The 22,545-nt window shown below is 43.3% G+C and overlaps 1 protein-coding gene across 2 annotated transcripts in view; it reads left to right on the forward strand.

Moving 5' to 3' along the window:
• Positions 1-21,169, forward strand: part of GALNS (galactosamine (N-acetyl)-6-sulfatase) — a 1,207,745-nt gene extending 1,186,576 nt beyond the window's left edge. For both annotated transcript variants that reach the window (XM_044081696.1, XM_044081697.1), the window contains exon 14: positions 19,878-21,169. In XM_044081696.1, coding sequence (XP_043937631.1) covers positions 19,878-19,964 — 87 coding nt within the window. In that variant the 3' untranslated portion in view covers positions 19,965-21,169. The remainder of the gene's footprint in view (positions 1-19,877) is intronic.
• The last annotated feature ends 1,376 nt before the right edge of the window (positions 21,170-22,545 follow it).

Below are 22,545 nucleotides of genomic sequence, written 5' to 3' on the forward strand. Positions count from 1 at the left end.
ATCCGGCAACTTCTACCACAGCATAGATCCGAGCACCTAGCTCCTCCCTTTACCCATAATCCCCTGCCTACCCTGACTGACCTCAGATCTAGTTTGCCGCTCTTCAAGCAACAGCTAGATTCCAGAGCTCTTGGCGATTTTGTGAGAAAACAGTTTTTTCTTCTTATTCTGATTGAGTGGTTGTGTGTGCGTGTTAGGTTTACCCTTAACTCTAAAACTTCTTATTTTTAGCTTACTTAGCTTAAATTTTAATGTAAATTTTTCCTCCCTGCCCCCGCTGGTCGTAGCGTGTGTGTGTCTTGAGTGTAGGGGCCTAGTGAGTGTGCTTTACTTTAGTTATGTTGGAGGCCCCTAAAGCCATTTTTTCTAAATGCACCGAGTGTGGTCACAAGCTTTCACCGGCTGATGGCCACACTCGGTGCGTTAGGTGCCTTGGGGTTGAACATCTCTTTTCGGGTTGCGCGATTTGCGCGGCGTTCAACCCCAGGGCACTTAAGGATCGGAGGTCGAAGCTGGTTCTGGCGGGCCTTTTACCACCAGACTCTGCTTTGGCATCCGGTACTTCGGTGACCGCTACCCCCCCCAGTAGCGGTCACTCCTGCCTCCCTTCCTCCGACCGGGACTCAACCTCCCGCTTCGGCTCCGGAGGATAGGGAGTCCAGGAAAGAGAAGTGGAGGGAGAAGCACCTTAAGCGGCGGGCCGAGGACTCTTCATCGGCCCTGCCCGCCAAGAGGGCTTCTCCGTCCAGGTCTTCTCAGTCTCCTCCTCCTTGGATCCGATCCCCTTGTTTCTCCCTGGGACCAGAGGAGGAGGTGACCCGGTCCCCGTCGAGGTCATCGAGGCGGCACTCCATGTCGGCCTCAGTGGCCTCCTCGAGGTCCACCTTTAGCATGTCAGATGCGGACATGGACCGTATGATGAGGAGATTCATCCAGGCCCAGATGCAGATGGGAGTGCTCTTGCCTACGCCCCCCTTAGGGGGGGGAGCTCAGCCCCTTTTTTCGCCCCTATTGCTCCTTCTCCGACCCGCATTCCGGGTTCAGAGCCGAGCCACGTTGGATCCGGGGGTGGGTCGGAGCCGACCGTGCTGGGCACGTCGGCTCCGACGGCTCCCTCGAGTTTGTCGGATCCGACCTCTCGGAGCCCTGGGCCGAGCTTTGGATCCGAGGGATTCGGTGTGCTTTCGGCTCCGTCCCGGTCGGAGCACACTGGTCCCTCGGATCCGATGTTCTCGGTGCCGGGTCCGATCCTCGCTTCGGATCCGAGTGGGAGTCAGGTCTGGGATCCGTCAGAGAGCGGCTCCCCCTCGGCTTTCACTGCGGTGGAGAGGGCACTGTTGAGTGCTTCCAGGCCTCCGGTCCTGGCTTCGGCTCCCTCCCGCACTCCTTCTCATCTGGTCCTGGCTCCCCTCATCCGGCCCTCGGGGCAGCCTACCTCAGTGCCTCTAGGAGTTTCAGTGGAACAAGATACAGCCCGTGAGGACTCCTCGGACAGCCCCCCCGAGGAGGTTCCTCACAAGGCAAAGTGCAAGAGGAGGCACATAGACTCCCCTGAGAGTCTCACCGAAGATATGGACTTAGATGAAGGGGAAGGCTCCCCTAGGTCACCCCCCCCGAGGATGTCTCCTTCGGAGACATCATGGAAATGCTCAAAATCAGGGGTGGGTGGTCTGCCCCCAAGGCTTCCTCTGATGAGTCCGTATTCCTTGAGGCGTTCGAGGCAGGACCATCTACCTCTTGGGTGTCCCCTCCACCCGACCCCTTGGTGGATCTCATATCCACTAGGGCTTGGAAGGAACCGGACACCGTAGAGCCAATCCCCAAGCGCCCAGACAAAATTTTGAGCCCCCCTGCAGAGAGATCACACTGGAGCAGAGGTCCCCCTGTGGATGCCATGTTGGTGGCTGCAGCCACCAAGAAAGAGTTGGCTCAGGAGAACCCCACGGTTCATCCTCTGAGCAAGGAGTCCCGCGCGATGGACCGTCTTGGGAAGCGGGCCTTCAGTTCAGCGACCTTCTCTATGAGGGCCTTGAACTACATGGCACACGTTATTCGGATGCAGCGGGATTTAATTAAGGAATACGCTGCTTCCCCCCCAGGGTCCATGCCGGAGGGAGACGAGGATCTGTACTCCTCCCAAATGGCCACCCTCTGCTCTATTTCTAACACCTCTATGCGGCTTTTGTCTCATGCTACAGAGGGAGCCGCTAGAGCAGTCGGAGTCGGGCTTGTCATGAGGAGACAGGCCTGGCTCCGTCACTGTGACTTCCCGGAACCCTTTAAGGCGTCATTCGCGAATGCCCCTTTTGATGGTTCTGCACTGTTCGGCAAAACCGTTCGCGACACTCTTGTCCAGAGCGAGAAAGACGGGAAGACTTTATCTGCCGTCGGAGTCCGCTTCTCTGCACCCCAGAGGTCCTTTTCCAAGAACCAAAAGGGTCAGAAGAAGATGTGGTTCCGAAAATCGCATCAATCCCAGTCTGCTCAGGACAACCAGTCCTCTCGTGGCAGAGGAGGACAGGGAGGACGCCGCCCCAGAAGCAGAGGGGGTCCCAGGAATTTTGGGTCCAGAGAACCGTTCTCTGAGAGGCCCACGCAGAACCTCTGAGGGGTTGCCCGGCTGCTCCACTCTGGAGGCAGTCGGGGGGCATTTTTTCGAGGCACCTAGCAATGTGGGAGTCCATAACGGATCGCTGGGTGGTTCGTATTATATCCAGAGGTTACCAAATTCCCTTTTATTGTAACCCCCAGAATCAGAGGCCTCCCCGACGTACCACCCAGTCAGAGGGAGGCGGTTGCTGCAGAAATTCAGCAGCTTCTGCAAAAAAGAGCCATCCAGCCCGTCCCCCCAGATCAAATCGGATCAGGGTTTTACTCCAGGTTCTTTCTGGTGCCAAAAAAGACGGGGGATTTGAGGTCCATCCTTGACCTCTCTCTCCTAAACCTGGCGGTACCCAAAGAAAATTTCCGAATGGTCACGTTGCAATCCGTCCTCCCCTTATTGCGGGAGGATGACTGGATGTGCTCCATAGACCTCAAGGATGCGTACTATCACATTCTAGTGGACAGGCGTTCCAGGAGGTTTCTCCGCTTCCGGCTGGGAGCCAGTCACTTTCAATTCAGCGCCCTCCCCTTCGGCCTCACCTCAGCCCCCAGGGTGTTCACCAAAGTCCTGGCGATAATAGCGGCCCACCTGAGACTCCAGGGAATTCAGGTCTTTCCGTACCTGGACGACTGGCTCCTTACAGCCCCAACAAGGCATCTACTTTGCTCATGCAGGGATTATTTCCTCAGTCTGGCTCCACTATTAGGATTAACCATCAACATGACCAAATACTCTCTGATCCCTACACAGGTGTTGGATTTTATAGGGGCGAGACTGGATTCCAGACAGATGCTTGCGTTCTTGACTCCAGATCGGCTTCGGAACCTGATGTTGCACGTGCAGGCAATCCTTCAACTGCAAACTCCTTCGGCGGAATTGGTCCTGAGGGCTTTAGGATCTATGGCGGCTGCAATCCCTCTGCTGCCATTGGCCCGGTTGAACATGAGGGTCCTGCAGTGGACCCTCCAGGTACACTGGTCCCTGTCTCGCAACCCCCTGTCTCATCCCATTCCCTTAAGCAAGGTTTGCAGAAGGTCACTCGTGTGGTGGCTCCAGTCCCCCAATCTCCACACGGGACGTCCCTTCTCACTACCGCCAGTCGACACAGTGACCACGGATGCTTCTCGCCTGGGGTGGGGTGGGGGGCATTTTTCAGGCAGGACAGTCCAAGGCACGTGGAAACGACGTAGAGACCTCTTTGCATATCAATGTCCTAGAGATGATGGCGGTGCTTCTGACGTTGGAGGCACTACACATCTCTCTCCCGGTAGGGACGATTGCAGTACAGACAGACAACATGTCAGTCATCTGGTACATCAACAAACAGGGGGGAACCAGGTCTTACCCCCTTTGCCGTGAGGCCATGAGAGTGTGGGAATGGGCGATTTCCACCAACCGCTTTCTCATAGCAATGCACATTCCGGGACGGTCCAACATTCTAGCGAACAGGCTCAGTCGTACTATCCTGACTCCTTACGAATGGTCTCTCAACCCTCGAGTTGCAGAGCAAGTATTTGCCTGATGGGGGCGACCTTGTTGCGATCTTTTTGCCTCTCCTTCAAATACCAAATGCAACGATTACTTCGCTCTGATCCCCCCTCCGGGGGAGTCCCCGAGAGACTCTCTAGTTCATGCTTGGCCTCCCGGTCTGCTTTATGGTTACCCTCCTCTTCCCCTGATGTTGAAATTATTGCAGAAAGCCAGTCAGTTGGGGAGCAAGATGATCCTCATTGCCCCATTCCGGCCTCGTCAGACGTGGTTCCCTTACCTATGGTCTCACCTAGGTATCCACCATGGATTCTGGATCCCCTTCCGGATCTCATTTCTCACCCTCTCGATCTTCCGACTCCGAACCTGGCCAACCTCAAGCTGACGGCTTGGTTGCTCCAGTTCCACTCCTCATAAGGACTCCCAGGATCTCATCACCTGTCAAAGCCATTCTAGTAGCAGCTCACAAGCCTTCCACCAGGAGGGTTTATCGGAGTAAGTGGAAACGCTTCTCCATCTGGGCAGAACACCGTCGTTTAGACCCTTTTACAGCCCCGATAGCATCGGTTCTAGATTTTCTAACCTCTCTCTTTCACCAGGGGGCTAGTTCTTTCACAGTCAAGGTACAACTTGCAGCAATCTCATACTATCATGTGGGGCAAGAGTCTGGCCCTCTTATCACTTCCAAACTGTGTAAGACCTTCCTCAAAGGTACCTTCCTCCTTAGGCCTCCAGTCAAAGAGGTGGTACCTCCATGGGATTTATCCCTAGTCTTACAGGCCTTGACTGGTCCCCCTTTCGAACCGGCGGCCACGGTTGATCTCAAATTTCTCTCTTGGAAGACAGCCTTTTTGGTGGCCATAACTGCAGCCAAAAGAGTATCGGAATTGCAAGCTCTTTGTGTCAAACCACCATATTTGGTCTTTCACCCGGATAGAGTTTACCTCAGGATCAATCCGTCCTTCCTACCTAAGGTATCTTCAGAAGCGAACATTAATCAATCTATCAATCTCCCAGTGTTTTTCCCCAACTTTCAAAACAAAGGAGAGTACAAGCTGCATTCCTTAGACGTACACAGACAGCTACATTTTTATATTCATAGAACTGCTGATCATAGGCAATCCGATCAGTTGTTTATCTCCTTTGCCAAAAGTAATTTCGGTAAGCCAGTTTCTAAAGTTTCTCTCTCTCTCGATGGATCTCGAGTCGTATTCTCTTAGCATATCAGAGCTCGGGAAGGCCTGCACCTCAAGGAGTCCATGCTCATTCTACTAGGGCCGTTGCCACATCGGCGGCCTTTCAAGCTAGGGTTCCCTTGGATAACATTTGTTCCGCAGCCACTTGGGCTTCATCTCACACCTTTATCAGCCACTATAAAATAGATGTTGTCTCCTGAGGTAGGGCGTCCTTTGGCTCTGCGGTACTCCGGAATATCCTTCCATGAAGGCCACCCAAGATTTAGGTAGCTGGGGACTCTGTCCCAAAGGTTGCTGACAAATGAAGTTCCTACTTCAGATTAAGAAGTTATGTACTCACCATAACGTTCCATCTGAGTAGGTATCTTCATTTGTCTGCAACCATCCCCCCTCCTTCCCCCTGACCAAAATGATCGTTCTTGAGGTTCTTAGCATCTGTTCCCTTTGGGACACTTTTATCAGCTGTGCTATGGGGCAAACTTGATCTGAGGTCAGTCAGGGTAGGCAGGGGATTATGGGTAAAGGGAGGAGCTAGGAGCTCGGATCTATGCTGTGGTAGAAGTTGCCGGCTCGGATCCGTATCCCAAAGGTTGCAGACAAATGAAGATACCTACTCAGATGGAACGTTATGGTGAGTACATAACTTCTTATTTATTTACCTTAGATTTGTTATTTTTGGTCAGAATTCCCTGCTGTGGAACACCAGTCAAATTATTATCTTTTGTGAGAAAATATTTTTACTTTTTTGGCAAAATTGCTAAGTAGGACTTGTGGATTTGAGGCTGTCATCAAAAATGTTATCTAAAAGACTTTTTTTTAGTAAAGGTTTTTAGACACTCTCTGTAAGGCTGTGCTACCCACTTATCAGAAAGTTTTGGGATACAGTAATTCCTGGTTCCCTGTACCTTTACCTCAAAAAATTTTTTTTTCAAACTGAAGGTAAGCCCCAACGTTTCAAGGCTCTGTTACCTATTTGTCAGACACATTTGGCAGCTAGAACATGGACCTGGGTCACAGTAGCTCGACTGTTCCCTGCTCAAATTCCAGGACATTATCTGTCAGGTCTTTATCTCAATTGTGTCATGGGTAGAACACTCCCACCTGCTTATAAAATCCAACAAAACCAAATTTGAGCTGTTTATCTCAAGCCATACTATGATAAAAAAAGCTTTAATATTCTCTTTTCCAACTACAAGAAATGTCATGTACCAAAATACTAAGTATTTTTTAGTCATATCTAACATGTAATTAAAAAAAAAATCACAAAAAATTAGATCTCCTTTACAGAATCTCTAACTACCTGACTGAACATCCGCAGTAACAACCTACCTCTTATCTAGTCATCGATGCACCTCTCCTATTCTCACAAACATTCAATTAGCACATCTGAACAAATTGGAATAAAGCTGTAGTAAAACAGCCAAATTTACTCTCACGTGACTAACAGCACGCATTACTGTTTGGCCCTATTAAAGTTAAATTTCATGGCAGACCCAAACAATGTCTACTACTCTTTTTTAAAGGTTGCCTACATCATCCTTTAGACAAATCACAGTTATTAAATCTCTTATGCAGTGGTACACTCAATCCAAATTCCTCTGATTTAAAGATGCCTTCCCTACAACAGCTCTAAAGATCTCATAGTAGCTATGGTAACTTTTTACTCTCCTCTTGTCAAAAATGGCACATGTATATACATTTCAGCTTCAAAAGCTTTAAAGTTAAACTCAAGACCCACCTCCTAAACACATTGCTATGCACTTTTGCGTGTTCTCCAGACTAAGCCATTCCAGGTTTTCCAACCTCTAACTATCATGAACTTCCACATATGGCTACATATCCTTTCTGCACTGGAGAATATTCTATGTACTGTAATGTCCCCTCATGCACTGCTTACTAACATTTCATATTCATGGTTATACAGAAAGTGACATTTCTCCAATGAACAAAACCTTGAAAAAATATCACTGAAGGTGGCTTTACAGCAAGCAATGGGATAAGCTTTTTCTGCAAAGGGGCAAGCCCACCTGCACCTTTCTTGTGGTAGGAGAACTTCATACCCCTCTAAGTTATACATACCAATTCCACAGTTGCACAACAGTGGAGAAAAGTGAAAACCCAATGATTGCTGAAGGTAGCAATATTTCATCTGAGGTTTTGTCCATTGGACAAATCACTGTCAAAACACTTCTCACATTCCTAATATTTCCTCCCCTCCAGAACACAATATATTTCTCTCAACTCTATTCTTTGCAGCATCCACAATATTTCTTTATCTTCTTTTTGCTACATTTTTCCACAAAATACTTTGCTTTCTCCTCATTCACCCTGCTTCACAATTTTATCATTCCTCTTATTCTGTTTGCATTAAGTTGTATTGACTTTTTATTATTGAAATGTCTTGCTTGAATTGGATTTTTTGTGTTATTTCTTAATTGTATTATGTAAAATCTGTGCTATCTTATCTTTCTCATCATCACTTGTCTTCTTACATGTAGCTTTTCTCTGTCTGCCTTCAATGAAAATGAGTATTACATGTCCCATTCAGACTTTTCTAGTAAACAAATGCAAATAAAGTTTAAGCTAGCAGAAGACTGTCTTAGTGTGTTAACACTAGTACTCTACAGCTGTCTTTCCATCCTGCCCTCCCCATTCTGTAGTTATAGCTTATCTATTTTAAAAGATTTGCTTGCTTCATTTGTTCATCGCCTCAGTGAAATGGTACTTTATGTTCAAGATAAATCTTGATTACGACTTCCAAGATGGTTCCATGTGGATCAACAGGGAGATTAGAACTCTCACTGAAAACAGAAACTTTGGAAAGCAACTAGAAAAAAAAACATTTATTTGGGTAAAATTCAGTTACTGGTTAGTCAGTACACTGCATAGATGCCACCAACTAAGGAATTATGAGAGAGAGTAAGAGAAAATCAACTGAAAAATGAGAATAAAAAAAATATCTGGTAGAGAAGAGCCTTGCAGCTGTTTGATAACAGCAAAACATAAAATAAAATAACAGGTGAGGTTTCAGCTTCAGTATAGGAGATGGCTTCCAGAAATTTAAAGAGAAAAAAATCAAATGCAGTCATAGGTATTTAAAATACTGGAGAAACACAGTCAAATGACAAACATCTGGAAAAACTCAAATAAGCTTTAGGTGGCTATTAAGATGAGCTGGTAAAAATGCAGAAATCAGATGCTGAAATTAAGGAAAGACTTGCTGAATATGAGGTTTCTCAATAACTGTTTCAAAAAAATGTAGTAGAGCTAGAAGACAGAGAGCACACAGGAAACTGCAGTACCAGAGAAATGGGAAGGAACAGACTGCACTAATTTTATGGAAATACAAATAAGCAACTGGAATGGTATTCCACAACAGTATATGTTAATAGAAAGGGCACATTTGATCTATGCTCCAAATCTGGCAATTAGAAAGAAGCCAAGACCCATAGTAGTAAAGATAGGGGTCATATCAACAGAAGGAGCTGTTCCTGACAAAAATGTGGCAGAAGGGCAACACCAGAACTTCCATGAAAACTGATACTTTTCTTCTGCCTGGTGTACAGTGAATTAAGCTTATCCCTGCCAATGGGTGTTGAGAGGCAGGAGTGAGATTCAAGTTGCTGTATTTGGCTGTCTTCAGAATATTTTTTTCAGAAGAAGCAAATATATTCTTGGATGCACAACAGCCGTTAGCCTAGTAAATACCTATAAGCCGTCAAAGAAGAAAAAAAAAATATCCAGCAAAAGTAAGCTGTTGCAAGAGATTCTGCTTTTTATTCCTTCAGCAATGGCATAGCCCATAGCTAGAACTTCCCAGAAAAACCTTTTTGTGATTGAAAGAAAAATGATTGATTGAGTGACAGAAAAAAACACAGGAGATGAGAAAAACAAGGAGTGCATTACATTTGAACCAGAGATTGGTACTGGATGATCAAGAAGATAAAAGGCAAATTATTTCTTGAAAGTAGGAAATAAACGGGCAAACTGTAAAGGGATATTTGTAGAAGATGCAATTGGGACAAGAGAACTGCGTTTCTACAGTAAGTGGAGGGAAGAAGAGGAAAAAGACTTGAAGTTTGTAGATTATTTTAAACTGGCTGTGGACTACAAAGTATAATTTTTCCACTTTGTCATTAATGTTTACAAGGACAATGAAGAAAGTGAAGAAACTGTAAATAAACAGTCTCCCTTATTTTTAGTAATAGGTTGTAAACTGTGAGTAAATTGTTTTTCTCTCTTTGTAATATTTGTATAAAAATTTATTGAATTCAGTTGCATGATACATTGTAGATTACTTGTGTGCAGTACATGTAGGTATTCTAAATGTGAGGTGGTGGTGGGAGTGTTGTCAGTAACTGTTGCTAATGCAAGTGATGTTAAAGTAAGAATGTACTTTTTTCCCTTTTTTTTCTAATCTGCCAGCAGAGCACTGCAAAAGTAAGTCTGCAGTCATAAGTAATCAAAAAATGACTGAACCATGAACTGTGAAGTACTTGTATGAGGAAACACTAAAATTAGTACTTGAAGTGGCAAGTGACTCGGTAAAAATAAATGAAAGTCTGAGAACTTAGAAGGGAAAATGTAGCAGAAAATGGTATATTTCTAAAGAAATGTACAATAATAATTGGAATAGAAGATGTGAAATTATTGGCAGGAACCCAGATGGAATTTACATATTCTCCAAGGTAAGAATAGAATACATGGGTAGACTGGATAGAAACTGCATTTTGCAAGAGCATGGGTGTTTATTTGACAGCTGTGAAACACATACAGTATCTGTTTCAGGCCATATGTGAATAAAGAGTAAAATAAAGATGCAGGGTAAAAAGAAATGAGACATTGGTGCCTTCATATTTACCCATTAAAGAGAGGACTTTAAGGAATGGTTAGAGGAAAAGATGTTTAGGGAATGTATATATTTCTTCAGAAGGAATAGCCGAAGAGAGGGCTAAAATGAAATTTAAAAGTATTGTAGAAATGAGAAACAAAGAAATATGGGAAGGATGTAATAGGAATTAGCAACGGTTGAAATATTCCAGGTGTTGGGGATCTTATGGAAAAAAAGAATGGGAGCAAGTGTTGAGTGCTGAAGGTAAAATAAGGGAATAGTTGGATAAAAATGGTGATGTATGATCAATCAACAGGGAAGTCTCCATGGACAGAAGGTATTCCTGTGGAAATTAGGAAGTTAGATGGGAAAAATTGTTAAAATTCAGGAAAGGTTTATTTAATATTTTAAAAGGAGGAACAGTACCAGCATCTTGGAAGAAACATGTGATGACTGTACTACTAAAAAAGGGCGTCATTTTAAATTCAACTTTATACAGACCAGTTTGAATTGTGAACCATGGTTACAATTTTTGTATGTATATAGCTAAGGGAATGGCTAAGGTGTTGCCAGAATTGATAAAAAAGGATCAATGTGGTTTTATAGGAGAGAGAAACATTTTGACAACATTAACAGAACAATGATAATCCAAAGGGAAGCAGAGTTCAAGATTACCCAGTTGTAGTTGGAGAGTCTTCATGAAGGCATTCAGTAGAATTGCTGGAATTTTATTAGTAGGACAATGGCAGCATGTTGTATTTCTTGAATAATGGGAGTAAAAAGGAAGATATGTGTAGGAACAGAGAAAAGAATCAAGGTGAGAGGATTCCTCTGTGACAAGCTAGGTTTAAATAGAGAAACCAGGCTGGGGTATCCTTTGTCTCCTTTGTTATTTGCTTTATACTTAAAGTCATTGGCAAAGAAAATTAAGGAAGCACAGTTGAAAGGGTATAACTGGTATGCTACTCAAGAAAAAAATATCTTTATATACAGATGATATTGTGTATGTGATAAATCCAGAAAATAACTTCACTGTTGTGGAACATTTTGAGCTGGGATATATAAACTTAATTGCCCAGACAAAGTACGGCCCTAAGTTTAATGCTGTTGTCTACCATTAAAGCAGTTAAATGGAAATCAAAAGCAAAACCAACTGTAACAGAATCATTGAATATTGTAAAGGATATAAAAGAGCTGGAGATGGGACCTCCAAAAAAGGAAAATAATACACAGAAATAAATGTCATCTGTGGGAATACTACATATAAAGTAATATTCAGGAGGAATGATGTTTCAGGGAAGATCAAATTTGTATAATGTGTACAAAGGAAAACATGTAATGGTTGGTTTCCTTTTTTCTATAATTGAATGTGTACTAATGTCACTATGCAACGTGTGATGTTTAAATAAGATGTTAAAAAAAATATAAAATTTGACTCTTCCATTTGAAATCCTGGCCTTATCTGCTCCCATCATTTGTCTTCGGTTCAGTTCCAAAGACATGCGTCCAATTACAAAGACATGTCTGGAGCATTTCTCCCAAGGCCTCTGCTGAAAACTGGCTCATTCCGAGTCAGAATTTCCCAGTAAACAAATGTTAAATTAATAAATAAATAATTTTATGGACCCTGTTTACAGCTGTCCTCTTCTGTGTACTACAGCTCTGGCTTGTCTACCCTCACCTCTTACAACATTCTTTCTATCCCTTTAACCATAAAAGTAGGCTTTCTTTGTACTCTCTCTAGCATTTTTATTTATTTGTTCCTATATGGTTGAAAACTGGCTTAAGTATTCCATACAAGACCTTACCAGTTATCTGTACAAAGAGTTGCCACCTTGCCCGAAGTGTGTATGACCTTGCAGATTCGTCCTAGCATTCTCCTGGCTTGGTTATTGCCTTTTTAAGTGTCTAGTCGTCCATTGCTACATTTGCAATTACATTTAAGACTTTCCTTTCATAGAAGAAGCCAATATAGATTTCTGACTGGCAAATGGCTTGATGGTGACCAACACATACATGGTTTAGCAAGAGTGACAGTTGCAAGATCACATACAAGAGTGGCCAATATGTAACTCAGACTTCCTCCTAGTAAGGAAAGGGAATGGAGCAGAATCAGTGATTGCAAAGTCATTCCCAGTGATACTCTCAGCCCACAACATAAACCACTGGTTGCCACAATCACCTGCAAATAGTAGTCAGAGAAGGCTCCAAGATCAACAGAGATTAGACTGAAGACAATGAAGTTGATTGGAGGGAAGGCACAATAGTTTAAGAAATTACTCTGGGTTCTAGCACCTCAGGAAAAAGAGAAAATAGATGGAATTGAAAAAGAATGGCAGCGTCTCAAAACATCATGTTTGAGGACTACAGAACAAAAAAGGAATGAAGGAAAAAGTGGGAAATGGAAAAGTTGAACCAAACTAAGAAGGAATACTGATTGGCTAACAAAGAGCCTAAGAGAGGAATTGCAATAGCAAAGAACAAGGCATCAGAGGCAATCTGTCAGCTTCTGGAATGTGACTGTATAGATAGTGCAAAGAAACTCTATCAGGTTGCAAGGCAAAGACAGAAAGATAAAGAAGATAGTCAGACACCCTAAATAAGGGAAGTCAGCAATAACCAGGTTACCAGTCCACAGGAAATCAAAGGCTGATGGAAGGAGTACTTTGAGCAGTTTCTGAATTAACAAAACCCCACAGAAGTTGTAGTGTCCCAGACACAGTCTACAACGAAAGAGGAGGAAAAGCTCACTCTAGAAGTAAGACTAGCATTAAAGAAGCAGGCTCAGATGAGGTCACTGCTGATATGTTCAAAATGTTGGGTGAGATAGGAGAGAAATGACTCCTGAGGGTACCCATAGCAGTATGAAGAGATACTGGCGCCAGTGTAAATGAATAAAGGGGACATCCACAACTGCAGGTAGTGCAGAAGTATCAAACTCCAATCATACCGCATGAAAAATTCTGGAGAGGGTGACTGATAAATGAATACGCAGAGTAACAGAAAGTAAGATGGGAGATGAAGAGTTCAGATTCATATCAAGATGCAGCATAACTGACCCAATGTTTGCCATGAGATAGATAGATGAGAAGAAGCTAGAGATGAAGAAAAAGTCTAACTGGGCATTCCTAGACTTGGAGAAGGCATATGACAAGGTCCCAAAAAAGCTGATTTGGGCAGTTTTGTGGTGATTCAAGGTACCAGAAACATTGGTAGAATTAGTGCAGGTTATGTGCAAGGACCCAGTGACTCAAGTATGAACAGTGTTTGGTTTCACAAAGGGGTTTCCAATGGGACTGGGTGTGCATCAGGGTGCAGCTCTGAGCCCACTGCTTGTACATACTGGTGATGGACTACATCAGCAAAAATATTAGAGGGGAAGGATCAACAAAGGTGCTGACACAGGTAATGTGGCATTACAAGCAGATGCTTAAGCAAGAACTTCAGCAAAGAATAGGGAAATGGAATGCAAAACTGAAGGCACATGGGACGGAACTGAGTACAGATAAGACAGTTTTATTGGCAGCAAATGGGTGAAATCAAAAGTAATTAAGAACTGAGATAGACAAGAAAATAGTGGAACAAGTTAACAGCTTCAAGTATCTGGGAGGAGTGGTTGAGGAACAGATAAATTTGAATGAGGAGGGCAAAGCTAGAATCAGGGGAGGCTGCAGCCAACTAGCACAGTGGGTCAAGGGCAGTGTATGGTAGAAGAATGCTAAAGAACCTGAAAAGTAAGGTGTACAAAATAGTGGTGCAACCTATATTTCTGCATGGTACAGAAACCTGAGCAGTTCAGGAAGCTAAAGGTGATGTAGATGAATTGCTGGAGACAGGTCATAGGAAGCACACTGTGGGACAGATGAAGAAAGGGGGACATCAGAGCAACCAAAGTAGTACTATTTGCAGAGAAGGTCAAAGAGAACAAGACTACACAATATTAACTTATCTAATGCCCACAGTGAGTGCGTATATTCTCTCTACCCTGCTCACCTCAATGCCTCCTGTGAATTCCGTGAAGGCTTATTTTGAAGGGCCTTTTCCCTCCTTTGGTCCCACCATCAGGTTCTCCTTCTTCTTCAGGGGCTCAACACACTTCCGAAAAGCACTGAGAAGAGAGGGAATGCAGAAAATGTTCCTCAGGGAAGTCTGCTTCCTCATCTTCAGATGAGCCTCCAGCCAAGGCTCCTAAGGTGTCAGATCCCAGAATTTCAGATCTGAATAAGTTTGCACAATTCTCTCCTTAGCCCCCATCACCTTTGCCTTCAGAGCTCCCTCCTCCTCCTACTACAGGTTCAACTTATAAAGAGAGGTCTCTGAGGATTTTGTCCAGGCCACCTTCCAGAGCATCTTCAATCAGGTCTACCCACAGCCTTTCAGAATCAGAGGTGGACAAACGAGGCAGTGCCTTCAGACACTGATCCAGATGGTAGTCTTACCAACCCTACCCCTACCAGAACTGTGGGCAGACAGTTGCCCGTTAGCGCCTTCTCCAATCCGACCTGCTGCTTCAGAGCTCTCAAATCTGAATGCCCCAAGAGCAGAGGCATCAGAGCCAGTAGTGGATCTCACTTCGATTCTGGCACCTTCTGTGGCTCGTTCGGTCCCAACTGTGTTGGGGTAGCACATCTGTTGGAGCTGAAGGTACGACACTGGCTCTGAGGGATTGACCTCGACTCCAAAGTTTTTGGAGCCATCACTTACCCTCAGAGTCATTCAACAGCTCAGTCCCAGCTTCTCTGTCAGAGAGGAGGGCTGGGGAAGTTCAGGGATCCTTTGTCCTGGTAGTTTTGGCTCCAGGAGGATGGTCTTAAACTTCTCCAGCTCATTGTGCTTCTGAGGTGCTGGAGAGGGTCCTCTCCATGCCCAGGAGATACTCTGCTTCTACCCTTTCAAATCCTCTTCACACCACCTTGGAGACTGTTTCTAAGACCTCACCCCCCCCCTTGGACAGCCAGCCTAGGAAAACCTATAAGTACTTCCACTTTTGGAACCCCAGATCTCTTCTGACATCTCCCAGGAACATCCCTCTGAGGAGATTCCCTGGAAGAGAAGCTGCAAAAGGAGGCACCTGGATTCCCCAGAGGAATCCATGACAGAAGATACCGATTTTGAGAAAGGGGAAGGCCCTCCCCAGATATCCACCTGAGGATGTCTCCTTTGGAGATATCTTGGAAATCCTGCACCAAAGAGGTGGATGGTCTTTTGAAAACCCTACACCAGAGGAAATGGTGTTTTTGTAGGCTTTTGGGTCCGGCATGTCAACTCCTTGGGTGTCCCCCATTGAAGTACTCATCGATCTGGTGTCAAGCAGGGCTTGGAAGGATCCGGACACGGTACATCCTATACCCAAGCATGCAGACAAAATCCTCAGTGCTACCCCTGACCGATCGCATCGGACTAAGGGAATCCTGGTAGATGCCAGGTTGTTGCAGCAGCGCCCAAGAAAGCTCCTCTGTCCACCCCCCTAATAGGAAGTCTAGGGCTATGGACAGATTCTGTAAGAGAGTTTATGCCTTGTCTACCTTCACATTATGAGCCTTAAACTACATTTCTCATTTACTAGGCTATAGAGGGAATTAGTCAAAGAACTCTGTAGCTTGGTCCCAGAGTCCATATCTGATGAGGAAAGGAAATCCTTCTCTGAACTGGCCACTCTACAGTCAATTTTCAATGCGTCCTTGAGGTTAATGTCCCATGCGGCAGTGGGTACCTCAAGGTCCACCGGTTTCGGCATTGCCATTAAGCACCATGCCTGGTTGCAGTTGTGTGGCTTTGTGGAATCTTTCAAGGTGTCTTTCATCAGTGCCCCTTTACAGTGATCATCTTTGTTTGGGCCCACTGTTAAAGATGCACTCCCATAGCGAGAAAAATGGAAAGACCCTGTCTGCCATCGGAATCTGTTTTTCTACCCCCCAAATATCCTTTTCCAGGAATCAGTGGGCAGGGGGAAAAACTGTGGTTTAAGAAATCTGAGGATATTTTTCAGGAGTCATAGGGAAGATAGCCTCCCAGAGGCAAGAGGGCAACTGTTAAAATGGTAGATGCCACCCAAGCGGCATAAGGGCTCTACAAAATCAGGAGTCTTGGGATTCTTTCTCCAACAGGCCTTTTCCAAGCTCCTGAGGGGTTGCCAGACTGTCTTTCTCTGGAGGCAGTCAGGGGCAATTATCCTTGCATCCAGAAGCCTGGCTAGCCATCACAAATGATTGGAGGGTGCAAAGGATCATATCCAGGGGATACTTCATTCCCTTTTCAAAACTCGACAAACCAAAGACTTCTCTCCTGGATGTTCCACCCAGTGAGAGAGAGGCAGCGGAACTGGAGATCTCAAAGCTGCTACAAAAAGGAGTCATCCAGAAGGTCCCCATCAGATCAGATCAGGCATTTACTCAAGATTCTTTTTAGTACCAAAAAAGAAAGGGGACCTCAGACCCATCTTAGATCTGACATCCCTGAACAAGTTGGTAAAAAGCACAAAGTTCAGGATTGTCATGATCCAGTCCATTCTACCTCTTTTTGAAAATGGACAACTGGATGTGCTCAGTGGACCTGAAGGATGTGTGCTACCACATCAAGATGGACAGGTGCTCCAGAAGGTACCTATGCTTCAGGCTGAGAGCCAGTCATTATCTGTTCAGAGTGCTTCCCTTTGGTCTCACCCCAGCCCCCAGGGTGTTCACCAAATGCATGGTAGTGGTCGCAGCTCATCTCAAACTGCAAGGATTCCATGTTTTTCTGTACTTAGATGACTGGCTCCTAACTGCTCCAACCAACTCACCCAAGCCAGGTACTACCTGTTACAACTAGTTTCTACCTTGGGCATAACAAGCAACATACAAAAGTCCCATCTCCAGCCATTTCAGAGCATAGATTTCATAGGGGCTCATTTGGATACTACCAAGACCTTTTCTTTCCTTACTCCAGAAAGGATTCCAAACCTAAGACTACATGACGGACAAATCTTGGCAATCCCAATTCCTCCAGCCAAACTAGTACTCAGGGCCGTGGGTTCCATGGCTGCCACAATAACTCTGTTACCAATAGCACGCCTACACATGGGAATTCTGCAATGGACCTTAGCAGTCTAGTGGTCATTACTTCAGCACCCCTTCAACTATTCAGTCAAACTGTCACGAGTGTGCAAGAAGCCTGTCCTCTGGTGGCTATACTCTCCAGAGGTTCTTCAAGGATGCCCCTTTGTTCTTCCTCCCCCAAGCACCACGTTTACCACGGATGTCTCCCAGGTGGGGTGGGGGGGGGCATTTCCTGGCTCAGACCATCCAAAGCACGTGGATGTCACAGGAGACCAAACTGCATATCAATGTCCTGGAGATGAGAATAGTCATTTTAGCATTACAGGCATTTCACAGCTTCCTTCCTCCAGGGACTATTGTGATACAAACCGACACTATGGGAGTGGTCTGGTACTTGAACAAATAAAGGGGAACCAGATCCTACCCCTATGCCGAGAAGCGAAGACTGTGGCAGTGGGCTATCTCTAACAACCACTTTCTGATTGCAACGCACATTCCAGGGGAGAGCAACATTCTAGCGGACAAGCTCAGCAGTCTTAATGAAGCCTCATGATTCATCCCTGAATCAGTCATTGGCGAACATGATTTTCCACAAATGGGATCAGCTTTGCTGCAATCTCTTTGTATCCCCCTACAATAAGTGCAACAGGTTCTTCACCTTGAAAACCCCCCTCAGGGACAGTTACCCAGGGATGGTCTGGCCCATGCTTGGCCTCCAGGATTACCTTTCCTCCTCTGCCCTTGATCCTCAAGTTTCTTCGCAAAGTGATCCTCATTGCCCCCTTTCGGCCTCAGCAAATTTGGTTCACCTTCCTTTGGTCTCATCTGATTTGTCCTTTGTGGATGCTTGAACCTCATCCAGATCTACTAATCCATCCATCAGGGCAAATTTATCCCGATCTCCCAGGTATGAAACTAACCACATGGTTTCTCCAATTCCAGTGATGGCTAGATCTGCCAGGCTTTCATCCCCAGTACAAAACATTTGGATCTCCTCCCACAAACCTTCATCTAGAAGACTTTACAAGAGCAAATGGAAGAGAATTTCTATTTAGGCTAAACAGCAGAAATTGGATCCTTTTACCACTTCTGTCCCAACAATCCTAGATTTTCTTGCTCATATTTTCTATGAGGGGGGCCAGCCATTGCACTCTAAAAGTACATTCGGCAGCTGTTTTGAATTTTCATATCAGAGCATATGCATCATCTTTGGCCTCATCAAAGTTGAGCAAGGCTTTTCTTAGAGGGACTTTCCTTCTTCACCCTTCTGTCAAAGATCCAACACCTCCTTGCAATCTAACTGTGATTTTACAGGCTCTGGTTCTTCTTCCCTTTGAACCCTCCGTCAAAGTAGATTTGAAATTCTTATCATAGAGGACTGTTTTTCTGGTCACTGTCACTTCTGCAAGAAAAGTGTCTGAATTGCAAGCTCTATCCTCTAAATACCCCTTACTTAAGTTTTCACAACGTTAGAGTGAGAATGACTTTACATACTAATTTAGCCTTTCTCCCCAAAGTTGCGACTGATAACAGTATAAACCAATCTATTAACTTGCCAGTCTTTTTTCCTCATTTCCAAAGCAATGGAGAATACACACTCCATCTGCTGGATGTTCACAGGCATTTCCAGATTTATCTAGACAGAACTAAATCTTTCAGGAAATTTGAACCAGCTTTTCATATCTTTTTTTCAGATGCAAAAAGGGTAAAACCAGTTGCCAAGACCACCTTAGCTAAATGGTTAAGGGACTGCATTTCATTTGTTTATGAATCTAAAGGTGTTCCTTTACCTTACAGAGTCAAAGCTCACTCTACTAGATCTATGCCAACTTCCCAAGCCTTTTGGGCTAAAGTTTTAATTGATGATATTTGTTCTGCTGCCTTGTGGCCTAATTCTCACACCTTCATTTTCCACTATAAACTGGACATTGATTCTGCAGTGCTCCAGAATACCCTTACATGAAGGCCACCCAAGGTTGTTGTAGCTGGAGACTCTGTCCCACAGGTCTAGGAAGAATGAAAATGACATCTGATAAAGAAGTTATGTACTTACCATAGTGTTCCATCTTTGATGTCTTTTTCATTCTTCCTTGACCTTCCCTCCCTCCTTCCCCCTGTCCTTTGTAAATGATGTGACAGATATGTTTATAGGAACCTCTGTTCCTTCTTGAGCCCCTGTTCTTTACATTGCATTTATGATGATATTGCTAAACATGATAGCAGCAAACTCGATCTGAGGTAACCAGGGGGGAGTGAGGCATTATGGGTAGGTGAGGAGCTCAAGCTTCGGAGCCTAAGCTTTTGAAAGCGGATGAGTTGGATCAGGGGTCAGATCTGATCCAACAAGTTGAGAAAGAATGAAAAAGACAACCCAGATTGTACATTATGGTAAGTACATAACTTATTTTTTGTGACACTTATTTTGTAGCGTTCAGGCAACTCCAGTAATTTTGAATATCTTAACCAGAAACCTGTTGAGACATGACGAAGTGTTCAAAATGCTTTTCTTTCTATATGCTCAAAAGGTTTTTCTTTATTTTTTTTATCTTGCTAAGGGTAAAGCAAAGTTATCAAATTGCAAATCATGTTCCCCTTTTAATAGCCATATTTCGTCACAGGCTTGCCATTTAAGCATCAGGAATAGTGGTTGGTATTTCAGATAAACAACTGTCTGATTTTCTTCCTCTAAGTAGTGCTTTAAATCTGTTTTTGTCTTACAGAACTGGGCACCACCAGGTTGCAAGAAACTAGGGAAATGTCTGACACCTCCACAATCCAAACCCTGGAAATGTGACTGGCCCCATTAAATTCTGACGTGAGACACCCTGAATATGGATTCTTCTGTTTCTTCATAAAATGTGACACAGTGAAATATTAAATTGAGTTTTCTTTGTTCACTCCAGTCAGCCACGAGCGTTTCAGAAGCTGCTCTGTTAATGTTTTATCTTCCATTTATGCTGCTGAGCTGGAGAAAGATTTTACATTAAGGGCACACAAACTAATGTTTGCCTATAAGGCTGATTGATTGTGTTAAAAGGATTTCTCAAAGACAGCTAAATATGTAGCTTTACTCATAGAAATGTTGTGAATTCCTTAAAAGAGTTTTTCAGAGGTAAACTATGGGATATTAATGTTGAATGATGTGTGTTGTCACAGAAAGATTCAGGGTCTTTTCCTCATTTTGCCTCTTCCCCCAAATACATAAGTGCAATATAGATTTGTAGCCTATATAAGGGAGAGCTGTGCTTTCCCTGTTACCTGTTACAGTGCCTTGTATAGCGTATATGTTGCAATTTGATAATAGATATCTGTGCAGAGAATTAGGCCATTACTAGTTCATTCAGTACAACAGCTTTACTTGATGCACCTGTTTGTCTTGCATTGCAATATAAAATGTTACTATTGTCAAAAATGTGCTGGTTTCAGTGCTGTGTATTATGCAAGCAACTTTCAAAAATGACTTGCTTTTAATTGCTGTGTGCTAGCAGAACAAAGCAGCAGCTTTGAAATACTGAAATCATCAGTTTAATTGGCAAGTATCCTTTTCTTGTTGTTGTTGTTGTGGTGGTGGTGATGGTGTTGATATGTATGGTCCAACAGTGTGTCTTTGTAGTCTGAATGCCTTACTGTGTGAGCTATGAAAAAAAATTGACATTACTTTACAATATACAGCTGATTTTGTTAATGTAAAATGCTTAAATCTGTAAAAAATGTATAAGAAGTTATGTATGGAATAACAACTCATGTAAACTTAGTTTGATGTATAAAAAAAATTCTGTATGAGGAAACAAGTTATCTCATGTAAACATAAGAACTGTAAATGTTTTACTGTTTTTTAAGATATTTTTGTGATAAGAACATAAATTATAGAAATGTACCATCTTAAGTCCAAAGTGCTGTATTTTGCAATGCAAAGTTAAGAATGCCCTCCATCCTCATATTTTGGTAGTAAACATTACTGTGGTGAGATCTTATGATAGCAGGCTAACAATAAAGGGTATAATTCTAAACACTTTTGAAAGCGGACATTTAGTTTATTAATATGAAGACAAATTTACGATTAATGTAACAGTCTGTGTATGCATGATCTATACTACTCTACCGTCAGAATGGGATGAGGGTTTAAAATCATTCAGCCAAAAATTCAATGCCTTGTTAGTGACAGTGCAGATAAAAGTAGAGTTGTACCATATAGTATCTTAAAGAAACTATGTAAAGGCTATACTTCCTACTGACCCAGCAATTCTGGTTGTTTTGCCATTCAGTGAATTTTATTTAGAAACATACAGAGTCTGGCATTACCCAGAACAGTATAAGTACTATGTCCACTTTAACTGGAATAGCCAGCAAACACATTCTTTATGATATATTTACTCAAGATTTTAAACTATAATTACCCAATAACTTGTTACATTTTGATTCTTTTTTTCATCTTAGGAGCTAGGTAATCATAAATGTAACTTTGCAGATAATGTGTTGGTAATATTTTAATTGCAAGAAGGAATGAATTAAGTCTCTTACTGTTCAGTTTACATTGCTGTATTGCGAAGAGGTCTGTGTGGTGCACTATGTTCTATCTTTTGGATAGATAACTTCTGTTTATATAATTTTTAAGAGGGTTATTCCAAGCTTGTTAAAGTAGATATGCATGCATCTGTTTGCAAAATTATTTATTGCTATGGCAGTTAGTTATTGATGCTGTTTGGCTTAATGTTACTGCATATTATTAAATATGATGCACTTTCTTGCTCTGACTTCAGACAGGCTTCTGAATGTAACTATTTTCTAAATACTAGTACCTTTTACTAGGCCATTCAGCTTGCAAGAAATAATTTTAGCTACTTTTTTATGTATTTATTTATTTTTTAACAAGAAACATCTTTATTGAATTATCACTTATGACAGGCAGTCATACAATTATGTAAATGAAAAAACACATTGACATACTTTCAGTTGCAAACATTATAAATCATTTTCTGTTTGGGTTTTGTTAAGTCAACAGATGTGTGTGCAGTCCCACACTTGCAGAGCTATACATGTAATCAATTTCAAGGAGTCCCATACCTCCTTCAGAACATGGGATATATAATCTTGGTATGCACTGATTTTTATAAATGATTTGATGAGCATAAAGCATCCTTCTTGTTTTCCTGTTTAACCTGTCAAACACATTTTGGGGCCAGTCACTCACTCGAAAACTGTAAGGACAGGAACAGCAAATCGGTTTATAGCTTGAATTGTTCATGTTTCATTGTTGCTTCTTCATCAATTCCAAAATATTATATACTCTCTCGCACCCAAGTTCTTTTATATCACATTCCTGGCCCAAACTGATGTTTTCTTGGTGCTGCAGCTTTCCTGCTTTAAATAAGAAGTTATGTTCTTACC

The sequence above is a fragment of the Protopterus annectens genome, chromosome 8.part1 (genome assembly GCF_019279795.1).
Source record: "Protopterus annectens isolate FY-2018-M chromosome 8.part1, PAN1.0, whole genome shotgun sequence".
Classification (NCBI taxonomy): Eukaryota; Metazoa; Chordata; order Ceratodontiformes; family Protopteridae; genus Protopterus; species Protopterus annectens.